Below are 16,274 nucleotides of genomic sequence, written 5' to 3' on the forward strand. Positions count from 1 at the left end.
AGCACCCAACCTTCTCAAATTTGATAATCACACAAAGAAAAGAGTTATTTCAAGTAGTTTTCAAAACAGAAATCTGATTCTATATTCCTAATGAGATAAATTATAAGGTTAAAAAAAAACACTGCAAGTAAATCTTAAAACTTTACTTAGTAGGTTTATGTTAGCAGTAGGCTTCTGGCTGTAGTAAACTATTTGTATCAGACCAATCCTCTTGCCAACAACTATTAGAAGGGCTTGAGGGTGAGGGCAAGGGGGAGAGCTTTTTGAAGGCAACAAGGATTTGATGGGCCAAGTTCCAAGATAGAAAGGCAGTGCAGAATGAAAATAGAATAACACCTTCAAAGTGCTTAAAGAAAATAACTGTCACCCAGAACTCTACACCCAGCAAAAATATCCTTCAAAGAATGAAAGTGAAATGAAGACATTTTCAGACAAAAACTTAGACTACCAGAAACATCACAACCAGATCTACACCCGAAAGAAAAGTAAAACCAGAAGGAGAATGATCCCAAGGTGTAGGCATGAAAATGCAAGAAGAATGGAAGGGAAGTGGGCTAAAAGGGTGAATATACAATGACTGCATCAAAAAAAATAAAAAGTTTTATAGGGTTTCAAATATACATAGAATTAAAACACAGGTAAAAGTAGTACAAGAGGCAGGAGGGGACAAGTGGGTTTAAAGTGTTCAAAGTTCATTGCATTGTTTGGGAAATGAGAACTATACTAATTTGCACTAGAGTTTAATACAATAATCTCTAAGTAACCAATGAAAGGATTGTAATAGGATGTATAATGAGCATTCTAATAGGGCATAAAAATGGAATGATAAAAATAACTTAATATAAAATAACATAGGAAAAGAGAGAAAAGGAGCAGAGTAGAAATGATACATAGAAAAAAAGATTAGCCTTAATTGGTTTGGCTCAGTGGAAGATTAATATGGCATATTTATACCCAAATATATCAGTAAATTCATTAAACAGACTAAGTACTGCAACTGAAAGATAAAGATTGACCCAGCCAGGGGGGCTCAGTGGTTGAGCCTCCAACCATGAACCAGGAGGTTGAGGTTTGATTCTGGTAAGGGCACATGCCTGGGCTGCAGGCTTTATCCCCAATAGGGAATGTGCAGGAGGCAGCCAGTCAAGGATTCTCTCTTATCATTGATGTTTCTATTCCTCCCTCCCTCTCCCTTTTTCTCTTTGAAATCATCAAAAACATATTTTTAAAAAGGTAAAGCTGATCCAAATGGATGAATAAAAAACAAAACTCAAGTACGTATATGCTATTATCTTAATTACACAGTTATAGGAAGTTGAAAAGGAAAAGGGTTAGAGATGCCAACAATAACCAAAAGAAGGAGGGAGAAGATGGCTTGCTCTGCTGCCAGACAATTTATGTCCCCATATGTCCCTGTATCCTTTCACGCTGTTGCCCCAGAGCTGGAGCTCGGAGGGAATGAGCCTAAGTCCGTGCATGGGCCCTTTAAGAGGAACTGCCTGGGATTCCAGCAGCCTCCATGTCACTCAGGCACAATCCCCACTGGTTTTTACAGCCTGATAGAGGTCACGAAGAGTTCTCTTCTCAGCACTGCAACCCTGAGCTTGGGGTGTGATATTGGACTCCGGTTTAAAAACATACCATGCCCTAACCGGTTTGGCTCAGTGGGTAGAGCGTCGGCCTGAGGACTGAAGGGTCCCAGGTTCGATTCCGGTCAAGGGCATGTACCTTGGTTGCGGGCACATCCCCAGTAGGGGGTGTGCAGGAGGCAGCTGATCAATGTTTCTCACTCATTGATGTTTCTAACTCTCTATTCCTCTCACTTCCTCTCTGTAAAAAATCAATAAAATATATTTTTAAAAAAATAAAAATAAAAACATACCACATGTGTGTGTCAGACCAGCCCATTCTGTACCTCACCCCTCCTACCGGCGTCAATGTGCTTTTTTCTTCTTTTTTTTAAAAAAATATATTTCTTTATTGATTTCAGGAGCAAGGGAGAAGGAGAGATAGAAACATCAATGATGAGAATCCTTGATCGAGCCCGCAACCCAGGCATGTGTCCTTGGCAGGAATGGAACCTGGGACCCCTCAGTCCACAGGCTGACACTATATCCACTGAGCTAAGCCAGCTAGGGCAATGTGCTTTCTTCTTTAATTCTCTAGATGTAGGACTTCCATTCAGCCAGATTTCAGGTGGTTCTGAGTGATGGTTGTTCTATTTTTTAGTTGTAATTTTGATGTGGTTGTGGAAAGATGCAAGTGCCAGCATTTTCCTTTTCCACTATTTTTGTTTCTCTCTGATATATATCTCTTAGGACATTTCAAATCTTTTTTGAATTATTATGTGCTTAACTACATGAGTAAACAGAATGGGGGAGAATACCACAAATGGGGCCAAAAGGCACTGGCACACTTCAGTTGGCAATAGAAGGATGATGACATAATGGAGGAAATCAGGATTCCAGGCCAGGGCAGTAAATAGCAATGTAGTCTGGCTGCACAGCACAGGGAGGCCAGGCTGAGAACTAGGCCTCTGAAGTCTGGAGCAATGCTAAGACTTAGGTGCTCTCCAGTCACTTAACATATAAATGCACTTGTCCCAGGTTCACTCTCTTGGGAGAAGCAGCTGGAGTTCATCAGAGCATCCCCTCACATTGGTGTTTGGGGCATGGCCCCAGTTCTAAAGAGCAGTTGTGGAGGTGCAAATAGAAAGTAAAAGAAAATTTGCAAAGAAAGAAAATGTACACTTTATTGGCACACTCATTATTATGGATGAAGAGAGGGAACTCAAAAATCTCTAACTTTGGGGGATCAATCAGGAAAAAAGGAGACATGTAAAATTTTAGACAATAAAAAAAAAATCTCTAGCTTTATTCAGTAAGTGCTGGAACCAAGGTCAGAAAAGAGAAGGAAAGGGAAGATAATTACTTAGAGATGATGAGTTAGGTTTTAAGAAATTGATTTAGCACATAGATATTCAAGTGGAGATATTTTTAGTCCACTGGGAATATGTTCTAGAGCTAGAGTCAAAAATCCAGGTTGGTGATATGTTGATTTGAGAGCTATTAACATTAAAATGATAGCTGCATCCATGAAGGGTAAAAACATTCCCTGGTGAAGTGAAGAATCAGAAGACCAAATGATAAAGCCTGTGGATAAAGCTAGGATGAGGGCTTTGGAGGAGAAACAGATACCAGTGACAATGAAAGGAGAATTAATTAATAAAGAAGAAAACATCAAAGTATTATTGCCATAGAAGGCAAGAAAGAACACAAATTTAAAATAGCAATATTAATTTTTAAGAGTAGGAGATGCCAAAATACTAGTAAATGAGATGAACAGTGAAAGTACTAGTGGGTTTACTAAGGAAGCAAACACTGTTGGCCTGTGAACACTGGGGCAAAGGCACATAACCCAACCCTGAGAAGCCTTCGCCAGTCTCTTCTCATATCTTTGGATCTTTATTAGTTTGCTTCACAAAGGAAATATATGTCTTCAGTATTCTAATATCATATTGCAATCTACTGTCTTGTAATAACTGACTCAAAAATCTCAGTCTTAATGTCTCAGTAATTATGGGGAGATGAGTAAAATCTAGAATATAAAATCTAATTACCATGAAATATTCTAATTCTGGGTTAAAAATATGTTAGGAAGTAAATATAAATGTATTTATCCAGGAGCACGATACCTCTTATTTTCACTATTAAGAAACTCCATGTCATCAGAATGCTTACCTTCTCTATCTTGAACTGTGAGCAGGTCTGATTGAAGGCATCTGCCACTTTGCTGTATTCTGGTTGGCCAGGCTGTAGCTCAACCAGACAGACACGCTGCTGCTTCATATCACTCCAGTGTCCAGGGATCTCAACTGCAAAGTAGACATTTGAGGACACTCTGCACCCGGGAAGGCTCATCTACACAGTCCCCCTTCCTGGTTCACTTCAAGAAACCGAATAGCATGTGTGTTCTTGTTTTACAAACTCCTGATTCAATGTATTCAATACATTTCTTATATTTCTAGGAGAATGTTTTTCAAACCATGGAACACAGACCATCACAGAACCAACTGTAATGCTTAAAACACACACACACACACACACACACACACACACACACACACATCTGAGGGACAGAACCTGTGTCCCTACATCTTCACAAGTTTTGATCATGTCCAGACTGGACTGCATATTCTGCTCAGTCTCTAATCTGTCATAATTCAATAATTTAACAATTATTTCCATATGATGTTTTAAATAGTCGCTATTGTCTTGTTTACAAATGCATAGATTTTTGCTAGAGCTCCCACCACAAGGCCATCCACATCTGTTCTTTCGTTATTCTTCACACCATCCTTAAGAGTTGAGTGGGTGGGTGGGTTCTGCTATGTGGCGTTTGTGGGGGCAGCTCCATCTCCTCTTCTGCTAAATGAAATTTTATTCTTGAGTTCTCATTGCCCCAGGGTTGCTCTGGGTGTGAGGAATTCATTCCAAATGATCTCCCAAAAGAAGAAGAGAAGGTACTGAAAGGGAAGCCATTTTTACTAGTTTTCAGTGGGGGACTTCTGTGGCTGGAAGTCTGTCTCGCCTCTATATGAGACAAGCATTCCCTTCTCAGAAGCAGATCCAGTCAGAGAATCTGAGGCTGCTTCCTATGTGTGTGTCTAGGAACTTTCTTTTCAGGGCAAAGGAGGCGGTGACTTCTGGGAGATCCTGCAGGCTCCGGGGCCTCTATGGGTACCAATCACAGAGGCAGAAAGTGCCCACTTTCTGACCAGGCTGTCTTCCCCATTTTGTTCTAAATAAAACCTTGGGCCACGTTTCTTTAAAGCCCATGGCTGTCCCTCTCCGGACTGAAGCAGCCATTACCTCCCAGAAGAACTGGCTCTAGGAAGCTTGTGAACTACAAAAAGGCAAGGTTTGGCTATGTTACCACCAAGATGGTCATCCTCAGGATGTTGGGCTCCCCCAGGCTGTATTTTCCCGACCTTAATGTAAACTCCGTAAGTTTTCTATTTTAATGCATAAGAGTTACTTGAATTCTATCTACTTGACTACAATGTTGATAGACGTACAAAATAGTGTTAAGCCCAAAGTAAGTGTAAAATAGTGGATAACAAGCGTGATAGTTTGACTCACCTTGAGGTTTTGTGATGCGCTGAATTTGTAAAATGTGTCCGTTTGCACCTGTAGCAATGCATGTTTTCATGTCCACTGTGTAGTTCTGATTATTAATTTGGACATCAACTGTTTTTCTCTGTTTTTTTCTTGCCTCCTCCAAGTTCATATTGGTTATTTTGTCAAAACTACGAAAAGTGTTACCGTGGATATATTGCCATTCTACAAACTCAGTGATATAATCTGCTCTGGATTCCTGCTCTTTGGCTGATCTAACTGTCTTGATCATCTCCTCAACTGCATTTCTAGCCTGTTCCACATCTCTGCTAATTCCTGAAACCTTAATCAAAGGTTTCTGATGGTCCAAGTCCACACAAATATTCAAGTCCTTCTGCAGCTTATTCAATTCCTGATATTCCTTTTCATCAAAATCTTTGATACATTCCTCTTCACTGATGTAAAGACTCTGTTCCTTTTCCATCAGATTCTGTAGGCAGGAGAGGGCATTTTCTACAGATGTTTCATTTTCACCACACACCTGAAAAATTGCTGATTCCGTTTTCTTCTCCAAAACCAAAGGCTTTGGTTTAGAGGAAGGTTGCTTTGAGAAGCCGAAAAATGCTAAAACAGAAACACAGGGGAATGCAACAATTGTTTTGTATTTAAAAAGAAAAAAATGTTTAGCTATTAGCAATTTCTCCCTTTCTCCTTTCCTCTGTTCCTCCCTCCCTACCTTCTTTCCTTCTTTTTGCTTTTATAGTTGCTGTGCTGCATATCACATTTGTAGGACTTATTAATCTTATAATTGGAAGTGTGTACCTTTTGACCACTTGCACCCATTTGCCCACCTCCCACCACCCCACCTCTGGCAACCACTAATCTGTTCTCTGTATCTGAATTCAGGTTTTTTTAGATTCCACAGATTAGACTTATTATACATTATTTGTCTTTCTCTGTCAGACATTTCATTTAGCATAATGCCCTCAAGGTCCATCCATATTGGTGCAAATGACAGGATTTCCTTTTTTATGACTGACTAATATTCCATTGTCTATGCAGGATTATGCAAAAGTAGGTTTACAGTTGTCCATATGGAAAATCTATACATATAAAAGCCTAAGCGACTGTTACAACCAGATGACCGGCCCGTAGCTATAACATGCACTGACCATCAGGGGTCAGTGCGCTCCCACAGTCAAGTTGCCATGACCAGCCAAACTCCCGTGGCCCCAATCGCCGGCCAGGCCGAGGGACTCCACCTGTGCATGAATTCGTGCACCTGTCCTCTAGTAATACAATAATTTTTAAGTGGTTATACAAGAATAAACTCAGTTTCACATACTCACAACTATAAACGTACTTTTGCCCCACCCTGTATATACCACATCTTTATCCATTTATTTTGCCAATGTTGTTTCCATGCCTTGGCTATCTCAATTCTGCTTCAATGAAATATGGGGCAGCCGATATCTTTTAGAGATAATGATTCATTTCCTTCAGATAAATACCCAGAGGTGTACCTACTGGATCATGTGTTAGTTATATTTTTAATTTTTTTAGGAAACTCCTACTATTTCCCATAGTGGCTATACCAGTTTACATTCCCAGTGCACAAGGATTCCGTTTTCTCCTCATTTTTGTCAACACTTATTTTTTGTCTTTTCCATAATTCTAATATGTGTGAAGTGATATCTCATTATTATTCTAATATGTGTGAAGTGATATCTCATTATTATTTTCATTTGCATTTCCCTGATGATTAGTGATGCTAAGCACTTTTTCATGTACCTGTCAGCCATTTGTATATCGTCTTTGGAAAAAAATATGTCTATTCATATCCTCTGTGCATTTTTAAATTGGATTGTTTGGGGTTTTTCTATTGAGTTGTATGAGTTCTTTATATATTTTTTATATTAACCCCTAATCAGGTATATGACTTGCAATTATTTTCTCCCATTCAATAGAAAAATATTGATGGTTTTCTTTGCTCTACAGAAGCTTTTTTGTTGATATATTCCCACTTGTTTATTTTTGTTTTTGCTGTGTGTGATTTTGGTGTCAAATCAAAAAATTATTGTCAAGACTGATGTTAATAAGCTTACCCCTTATGTTTTCTTTTAGACGTTTTATGGTTTCAGGTCTTACATTCAAGTCTTTAATCTATTTTGAGTGGATTTTTGTGTATGGTGGAAGATAGTGGCCAGTTTCATTCTTTTGCAAGGCTGTCCAGTTTTCCCAACACCGTTTATTTTATCACTAGAGACCCGGTGCACAAATTCGTGCACAGGTGGGATGCCTTAGCCTGACCTTCTTACCCAGTCCTGATCAGGGCCAATCTGGGATGTCCTCCATGGGGGAGGGACCGCAGGAGGTTGGTCTTGGGAGCATACTGACCACCAGAGGGCAGTTCCTGTGTTGAGCATCTCCCCTGGTGGTCAATGCATGTCATAGTGACTGGTCAACCAGTCATTCAGTCAACCAGTCGTAACGGTCACTTAGACTTTTATTTATATAGATATGTGCTACTGAAGTAGGTGCCCAACACTATTTATTAAAGAGACTACCCTTCCCCCATTGTATATTCTTGGCTCTTTTGTTATCAATTAATTGGCCATATATGCATGGGTTTCTTTCTGGGCTCTCTAGTCTCTTCCATTGATCTATGGTTCTGTTTTTACACCAATACCCTACTGTTTTCATTACTGTAGCTCTGAAAAATACTTTCAAATCAGGAATTGTGATGCCTCTACCTTTTTTATTCTTTCTCAAATTGCTTTTGCTATTTGGGGTCTTTTGTGGTTATATACAAACTTTACAATTGTTTGTTGTGATTCTGAGAAAATTCCATTGGAATTTTGATAGGGATTGCACTGAATCTGTAGATTGCTTTAGGAAGAATGGATAGTTTAACAATGTTCATTCTTAGAATACGTGAGCACATAATATCTTTGTATTTATTTTGTCTTTTTCAATTTCTTTTATCAGTGCCTTATCAGTTTTACCTTCTTGGTTAAATTTATTCCTACATATTTTATTCTTTTTGATACAATTATAAATGGGATTGTTTTCTTAATTTTTCTTTCTGATAGTTCATTAAAGATTAGCCGATTCAAGGTGGACAGAAAAAGACAAATACCATAAGATCTCACTTACAGCCCTAGCCGGTTTGGCTCAGTGAATGGATCGTCGGCCTAAGGAATGAACGGTCCTGGATTCAATTCTGGTCAAGGGCACATGCCCAGGTTGTGGCTCGAACCCAGTAGGGGGCGTGTAGGAGGCAGCCGATCCATGATTCTCTCTAATCATGAATGTTTCTATCTCTCTCTCTCCCTTCCTCTCTGAAATCAATAAAAATAAATACTTTTAAAAATCTCACTAAAAAAAACCTAAAAAAACAACTCACACTCATAGAAAAAAGAGATCACATTTGTGGTTGCCATACGTGGATTGGGGGAAGGGAAAACTGAAAAAAGAGGTCAAATGTACAAACTTCCAGTTACAAGATAAATAATGACCAAGGATATAATGTACACAATGATGACTATAGTTAACACACCTGTATGATATATATGAAAGCTGTTAATTCTAAGAGTTCTCATCACAAGGAAATAAAATCACTTTGCTTTTGCTGTTTAAGACATGTATGAGATGATGGAAACTAACTAAACATACTGCAGTAACAAATGTACAGTAAAACCATTATGCAGTACACCTTAAACAGTGACATATCAATTATATATCAATACAACCAGGGGAAGCTAATAAACTACCACAAAAAATACTGTACAATTTTAGCTATTTCTCATATGACCTCAACATTAGGAACGTGCATTTCATAAAAATCAACAACTCACATGCAATTTTAGACATTATAGACTGTGAGGGAGCCTGGGAGCCTTCTCTTTTTTTCATGTTGGCACAAAACACATCCATTATTTGAGGCTGAAAGATAACAACTTTAACTTTTTTCACAGACTGGACAAGTCCTTTCTGGATAAAGTCTTCAATGGCATCCATCATGGCTTCAGCAACCTTATCTGTGTCTTGTTGAGCTTGTCCTAGAAAGGCAAATAAAAATGACTAGAAAAATGAAGACACGATTGGAGAAGGCTGAGGAATTAATTAGGGATTCCAATTCTCAGTGAATGCATCTCCATACCCCAAATTTTTCACCTCCATGTACTTTTCTAACAATCCACCAGCAAACACTTTTGAAGCCCTAGATGAGTGGAGAGTTCTTGTTCCAGGATGTCAAGAAGCCAACAGCCCAACAATGGAAAAAGGAAATCTAACTTTTGATGTCTGATGTTCATATTTGCTCTATTTAGCGGAGTCCTGCTCGTTGTGTTTCTCTGTGTGACCAAGCACAGTTAATCTTTCTTGGCTCACTCGTGTTCTCAAAACATCCAAAGTAAAAGATACTAATACATATTGAATTATCATGCTCTTTAAAGACAACAATTTTTGTTTTGCTTAATCATCAATTGACTTTACAATGTATCCTTTTTCTTTGAGGACTTGATTTATTCTAAGATAATTTAGTAAGATGTCTAGAGCTCTAAGCTTTTGTTATTATATATACTTTTTTACATGCAAGTTATGTTGAACGTCCAGGAAGTCTTTCTTCCCACACTTGGTGAGATTTTAGCTGACTGGCAGGAATTAAGGTTGCCACCTGAGCAGGTTGTCTCCTAATTAAGCATGCCCCATACCCTTTTTCCTCCAGCTGACTGCCTTGGTAAGATCATGGCAAGTTCCTTGAAAATTCTCATGAAAAACCATGGAAGCAGTCCCATCTGAACAGCAGCTGTCACATTGGGTGGGGGAAGGGCAGGTAACAGTGTAGAAGTCCCCTGACAAACCTGGTGTGATAGACTAAGGGCCCACTAGGTTTACCCCCATAGATGGTGCCCACCATCACTGCAGAAATAAGAGTAGACCTCTGTGACTTGGCTCTGTACACGATTGTGGGAGTGTAGACAAACCCCACATAAAACTAACCAAGAAGGTTTGTTCAGGTTTTTTGCTTTTGTTTTTAATTAGATGAGCAGGGAAAGAGGGAAATTCTCCTTTGCAAAGCTGTGGTTATCTCATGATATTTGGAAGAATTTAAATCGGAGTGTTAAGACATAGTCACTCACTTTCAACAAATATTTAATGTGTCCCATCAAAAGTTAGATGCTTATCTAGGCACATAGGACACAATGCATATAATATGTAAAGACAAATGGTGTTCAATAGGTGAAGTATGGAAAACTGAAGGAAAGCCTAGAACTGTGGAATAGGGGTGTGATATGTGCAACCTCACCTGGTGTGCTCAGGGAAATAGATCTGTTTTTGTGAAAAATAAGTCTGGAAGGCCTACCATGCGGGGGCGGGGGGAGGGGCATAGGAGGCACTGGAGCAGAGAACCCACATCTAAGGCTATAATAAAAGGTTAGGCAACGACAAGAGCTAAATAAAAAGGGGACCAGAGCAAGGAGATATTTAGAAAATAAAGTCAGGAGGACCTAGGGACCAACTGCCTGTATACCTGGCCTGTGTACCTGACCCAATGTACCTGCTTTTGTCACCCACACACCTTCATGTGTGTATCATGGGCACACAGTACTGCGGTTGTTTGTTTACATGTCTGTCTCACAATGAGCTAGGTGGTTCTTGTGGACTGAATCCTTTCCTTAGTCATCTTTCTGTCCTCCAGGCCTCAGCACGGTGCCTGGCACATGGCAGTCACTCAGAAAACATTTAACCAAACTAATTAATAAACTAATAAACATGGGAGTGATAAAGAGAGTAGAGTCAAGGATTCTAGATAGAAAGTGATATGATCAGGGATATAACAGCAGGTAAGTTTTCTAGGAGAGAAGACAGTGAATTGGGTTTGGAGTTTTCATTGAACTTGAGGTGCTGGCAGGAATCACTGACCACCCATTATCTCCCTGAGGGCAGATATCTGTAGGTACTGGGTAGAGGGCTTCCTTTAAGGCCAGAAGCTGTCTACATCCCTCCCAGTCAAACTCAACTCATAAATACCACTAAGGGAGAAAGCGTCCCCATCCATTAGTCTAAGGACCAGCTCAGGTGGTGATAGAGATAGGCAAAGAAGATAAGCAAGGAGAACCAGCTAAATTGCAGGTTCAGAAAGTGACAAGGATGGGTGAGTTTATTGAGGCTAAACTTCTGGAGGGCCTACCAGGCCAGTGCAGACATTCAAACTTAGATTCCTGAGCAATGGAATGATCAATCCAGGACCAAGTGGTCCCTCTCTGGAACCAGTCAGCTCCATTCCACTTCAAGCCTGAGGGAGTTTGCCTCCCCTGACCAGCTCTCTTAAGGGACACCAAGCAAAAATTCCTAATCAATGCATAGAACTCAGATTCCTGGGGAAAGAGCTCAAAGAGCCTAACCTTAGTAATGATAAACCCAAAGCACATCTTTCTATATGGAGAATCAATCATACAATCATTATATAGTTAGAGGAAAACAGGAAACTTGAAAAGAGGCAAGTAGGCTGAGAAGAGAAAGGTGATGAGTTGAGTGTCTGACCCATTAGAACCCACTGGGTTATGGTGATTGAAAGGTTTCTGTGCAGAGATGCCCTAAGGCCAACCTGCACAGCCACTGCTCAAGAGCTGAGAGAAGAGGCTTGGCAATGCTCATGTGGGAGTCAGTTACAGGGAGGTGGGAGGCGATGCACTGATGTTCTCTGTGGAGAGGGGATGGAGGGGAAGGTTGAGTACTAAATAATGTGGGATATGGAAGAGATGGCAAAAGAGAAAGGAACCGGTGAAAAGAGAAGGAGGGATGACCATTCTTTCTCTTTGCTCCTTTCCCTTCCTCTATCTTCCCCTCCATATTAGAGAGCAGATGTCTTGCTCATTCCCTCTGTGACTGCCTTGGGGTGAGGATGCTGCCCTTACTCAGACTCAGCATCAACTGCATTCAAGTCAGCAGGAAATCAAAGGGAAAAGGGACACCTAAGAATTTAGCCTTGAGAGGCTACCAACCTGTCCCAATGGCTGGGAGGCAAATGGTCGAGTGATTCCGTTTTTCACACTCTTGCAAAACACAGGTAACTGATCTCTTGACATCAGCTCCACCAACCACATGAATAATATTCTTGCACTTCAGAGAGCCACCATCAGTAATTATATAACCATTGTTGTGCTGTTGAGCTAAGAAACACAAAACAGAAAGATGCAAAATCAGATGCTGAACCTACTCTCTGATTGTTTACAAAGCAAAATGTCTGCTTTGTCAAATAAAGCATTTTACGCCAATAAGAGACTCCTGAAATACTACCTCTGATGAATCTGTCTCGCTTACCTTCTCTTTTTAGCCATGATCTCACTTTTCACTCCTCTTCATTTCTAATTCTCTATGAGTGGAATTCTTTAGTAAAATGTGTGATTTTTAAGATTCATATGTTGTCTCCCTCTCCACAGCCTCCCACATTCAGCCTTCCACTTATACTTTACGACTGAAAAACAGCATTGTGCCTTACCTAGGCGAGAACATTCTATTTCCACATTTTGTCCAGCCTTTTCCAAAATTGCTTTGGAGACCCCTACATGAGAACATCAACATATTTACAAACATGAATAAAAAATCAATACAGTACACTTAGATCACAATGATTGCCTCATTATCTAAAGTCTTTCCCAATTATTAAAGGAATCTTACATTACAACCTGGGCATTTTTGATCAAAAATTCAGGAAATAACTTACCAATAAAGGAAACCATGTCAAAATAATTTTAAAATTATTAATTCATATAACTAAGCCAAAGTTGTAGAAACTAGTTTGGCTATAGCAGCTGCAGAATAGTTTCGTTATAGAAACCCTCCTTCAAGGGATCTACTGTGACCATTACTGTAGCAAAAGTCCTACAAGTAAAGTACCTGCTTTGTGATCAAATGTCTTTGTTGTTGAATTTACAATCACATCTGCTGCTTCTTTAGCAATATCTCCAGTGGCCACCTGGAAGGTGATGGGGCCAATTTTCATTTCATGCACTCCTGAAGCAGGGCTGGTAACAGTCCCATACAAACCTGAAAAGAAAAAAGAAATGGAGTTAATAATCAAGTTAACAATAGCAAGAATGACTTAAGTCTCATGCTCCTCACATGTGGCCCTCCCATACAGTACTTCTCTTCGTCTCCATCCCAAATCCTGTATCTCTGGTCTTTAATATGGTCCTGACCCTTAGCCCAAAGGATGGTCTATTTCTGAAAAAGCATTATAAAATACTAGTGCCCCGGTTCACTGATTCGTGCACATTGAAAGGAAATTAATTAGAAGGTGGCTGGTGGGGTGGACTGGGAAAGATGGGCCAGGCACACCCTGGAGCCAACCTCCTGAGGTCCCTTACAGGTCGGCCACACCTGGGGCAGCACTGTGACTTGAAGGGCATCTGCGGAGTGGGGTCCCTCAGCCTGGGCTGCGGGGATAGGGCCAAAAACAGCTCTCCCACATCCCCCACGGGGTCCCAAATTTTGAGAGGGCAGTTCTCAGGTGGCACACCCCGGAATCGGGCTCCCTCGTCTCTGGTTCTGAGAACCACCACTGCCAAGTCAAGGCAGCTCAGCAGCTCCTGCATTGAGCGTCTGCCCCCTAGTGGTCATTGCATGTCATAGCTATCAGTTGGACAGTCAGATGGTTGCTTAGCCTTTTACATATTTAGATAAAACATATCAAACGTGGGCTTCTGCTGCTGGCCAAGGTGAAGTAAGCCCAAGAGAAACTATCTCTCCAACTGACTACAACTAAGACAAGGGGAAAATACAATATCTAGTAACTGAGGAAAAGTAAGCAACAGCAGGCAGATTGGGAAGGGGAGTCAAAACCTGAAGAGGCAACCTGTAAAGCGGGAAGTTTTGAAATTTTCCTATTTTCTCTCCCAACTTTGACCCAACGGTGGCCCTACTGGTGGAACTGCATGAGCACAGGTAACAAAACTCTCAGAGGATCCCTGTCTTTGTGACTAGAGGATTGAGAAAAGGGGGCCCTGTGAGCTGAAGATTATGGCAGGGATCTTCCTTATTTCCCATAATTTTTTTTTATATTCAATTGAGCTTTATTTAGAAATTGGCACAGCTTCCATTGGAAAAATGTATGTGTACATATACTTAATATTTCTTTTTGAGTTAAATATTTTTATCCTGATATTCTTTTATTTTTACATTATATACATTTTTTACTAATTAAGGTATCACAAAAGTGTCCTTATCCCCTCATTATCCCCCCCGCCCCACCCCAGTCCTGCCCTCACCCTCACCCCCTGTTGTCTGCATCCATCCTTATGCTTATATGCATGCATACAAGTCCCAGATTTGTTTTTTTTAAATCCAGGCCCTACCCCAAGGTGACCCCAGTTGCAGAACTCCATAGTGGTACCACAGGGAGTTAAAGCTCTTAGAGTTCTCTATTTCTATCTAGAAGATCCAGGGAAAAGGGTCCTTGTGGTCTGAAAAGTGTACATGGCTGTGTGTGGGAAATACCTGTTATTTTTCTCTCTCTCTTCTCTCTCCCCACTTTGCCCGAGGACAACCCTGATCACACAAAGTTATGTGGCAACAGAACAGGCAACTTAAACTCCAAGAGACCACTGTCTCTCTGGGGAGAGGCCTCAAAAATGGGCTCCTGCAAGCCAGGAGTGTGAGGGGAGTTCTGCTGAGGGGATAGCTGGAGAAGGTGGACCCTGGTTCTGTGACAAACGGGAATAAATCCTAAGCCCACCCTGGAGCTCCACATGGGGGAGCCGTCCCAAGCAGCACAGCAAAGGCTCTGAGAACTGAAGTGACATGGGAACGCTGCCCATAGAAGGTGAGACAGGATGTTAGGATGAACTTAACTGACGGACTGCCTGCTAAAACAATTACGATTTTCCAGGAGATTTTTAACAAGACCCAAGTGTCACAACATAATAATGAAAATAACCAGTCTATTATCACAAACTGCTTGTCATACAAAGAACCAAGAAAATGTGAGCAGTTCTCAAGGGTAAAGATACTCAATATAAATGCTTCTGTCAAGATGATCCAGATGTTGGACTTATCAAAGACTTTAAAGTGTCTACTATAAATATGCTCCCTGAAGTCAAACTAAATATATTTGAATGAATGGAAATGATTTGGAATGAGTGGAAAAATAGGAGTCTCTGCAGAGAAATATAAATTATAAATTAAGAATCAAATGGACATTTTAGCACTTATAAATACAATATCTGAAAATTTAGAGAGTCATTGGATAGACTCAACAGTAGACAGAGAAATGAATCTGTGAACTTGGATGCAGATCAATAAAAAATATCCAATCTGAAAAACAGAGAAAAAAAGATTAAAAGGGAAAAAAGAACAGATCCTCAGGGACTGGCAGGACACTATCAAAAGGCCTAACATTCATGTTATTGGAGCCCCCAAAGGAGATGAGAGACGAGTGCAGGAAAACTATTTGAATAAATGACTGAAAAATCCCCAAATTTGATGGAAGACATACATATTGAGATTCAAGAAGCCTCAGAAAACTCTAAATAGGAAAAAGCCAAACATGTAACAGCAAATTTGACAGAGAAAAAGCATTTGGTTGGTATTGTCTCTTTAAATGTGTCTATTTCCAAAAACACAGGTCACATCATCCTTAGGAAATACGAGCCTCATCACTACTTAAAGCCCTCTGTACAGATTATCTAACTTGGATTGTTTACTCTTCCACTCAAGACTGTCAATCGTGGCCACTGTCTTGCATGCTTGGGTGTATGGAATATGATTTAATATCTCTGTTCTCACAAATAGATTTTTTTCATAAAAATCATCACTGCTGAATTAGCCGCTACATCAAGAAGGAAATTAGGAGAAAAACCAAGATGGCGGCATAGGTAAACACCGGAAATTGCTGCCTCGCACAACCACTTCAAAGAAACAACTAAAAGACAAAACGGACATCATCCAGAACCACAGGAAGGCTGGCTGAGTGGAAATTCTACAACTAGAAGGAAAGAGAAAAGCACACTGAGACTCAGAGGAGGTGTGGTGTGGAAGTAAAGTGCAGAGGTACAGAGGCGCATGGGGAAAGGGCTGAGAACTGAGGACGCAGCTGTCTTTTTCAATTGGGAGGAATATACAAGCTACTGACTGCTCTGAACTCCAGTTCTG

The 16,274-nt window shown here is 40.4% G+C and overlaps 1 protein-coding gene across 2 annotated transcripts in view; it reads right to left on the minus strand.

The window, feature by feature from the left end:
* LOC102426509 (poly [ADP-ribose] polymerase 14-like) overlaps positions 1-16,274 on the minus strand; it is a 66,766-nt gene that overhangs the window by 17,090 nt on the left and 33,402 nt on the right. For both annotated transcript variants that reach the window (XM_023757357.1, XM_023757356.1), the window contains 6 exons: positions 13,023-13,172; positions 12,625-12,687; positions 12,128-12,295; positions 8,975-9,178; positions 5,142-5,741; positions 3,741-3,874 (listed from right to left, as the gene is read on the minus strand). In XM_023757357.1, coding sequence (XP_023613125.1) covers positions 3,741-3,874; positions 5,142-5,741; positions 8,975-9,178; positions 12,128-12,295; positions 12,625-12,687; positions 13,023-13,172 — 1,319 coding nt within the window. The remainder of the gene's footprint in view (positions 1-3,740; positions 3,875-5,141; positions 5,742-8,974; positions 9,179-12,127; positions 12,296-12,624; positions 12,688-13,022; positions 13,173-16,274) is intronic.

Source organism: Myotis lucifugus, unplaced genomic scaffold, assembly GCF_000147115.1.
Source record: "Myotis lucifugus unplaced genomic scaffold, Myoluc2.0 scaffold_105, whole genome shotgun sequence".
Lineage (NCBI taxonomy): Eukaryota > Metazoa > Chordata > Mammalia > Chiroptera > Vespertilionidae > Myotis > Myotis lucifugus.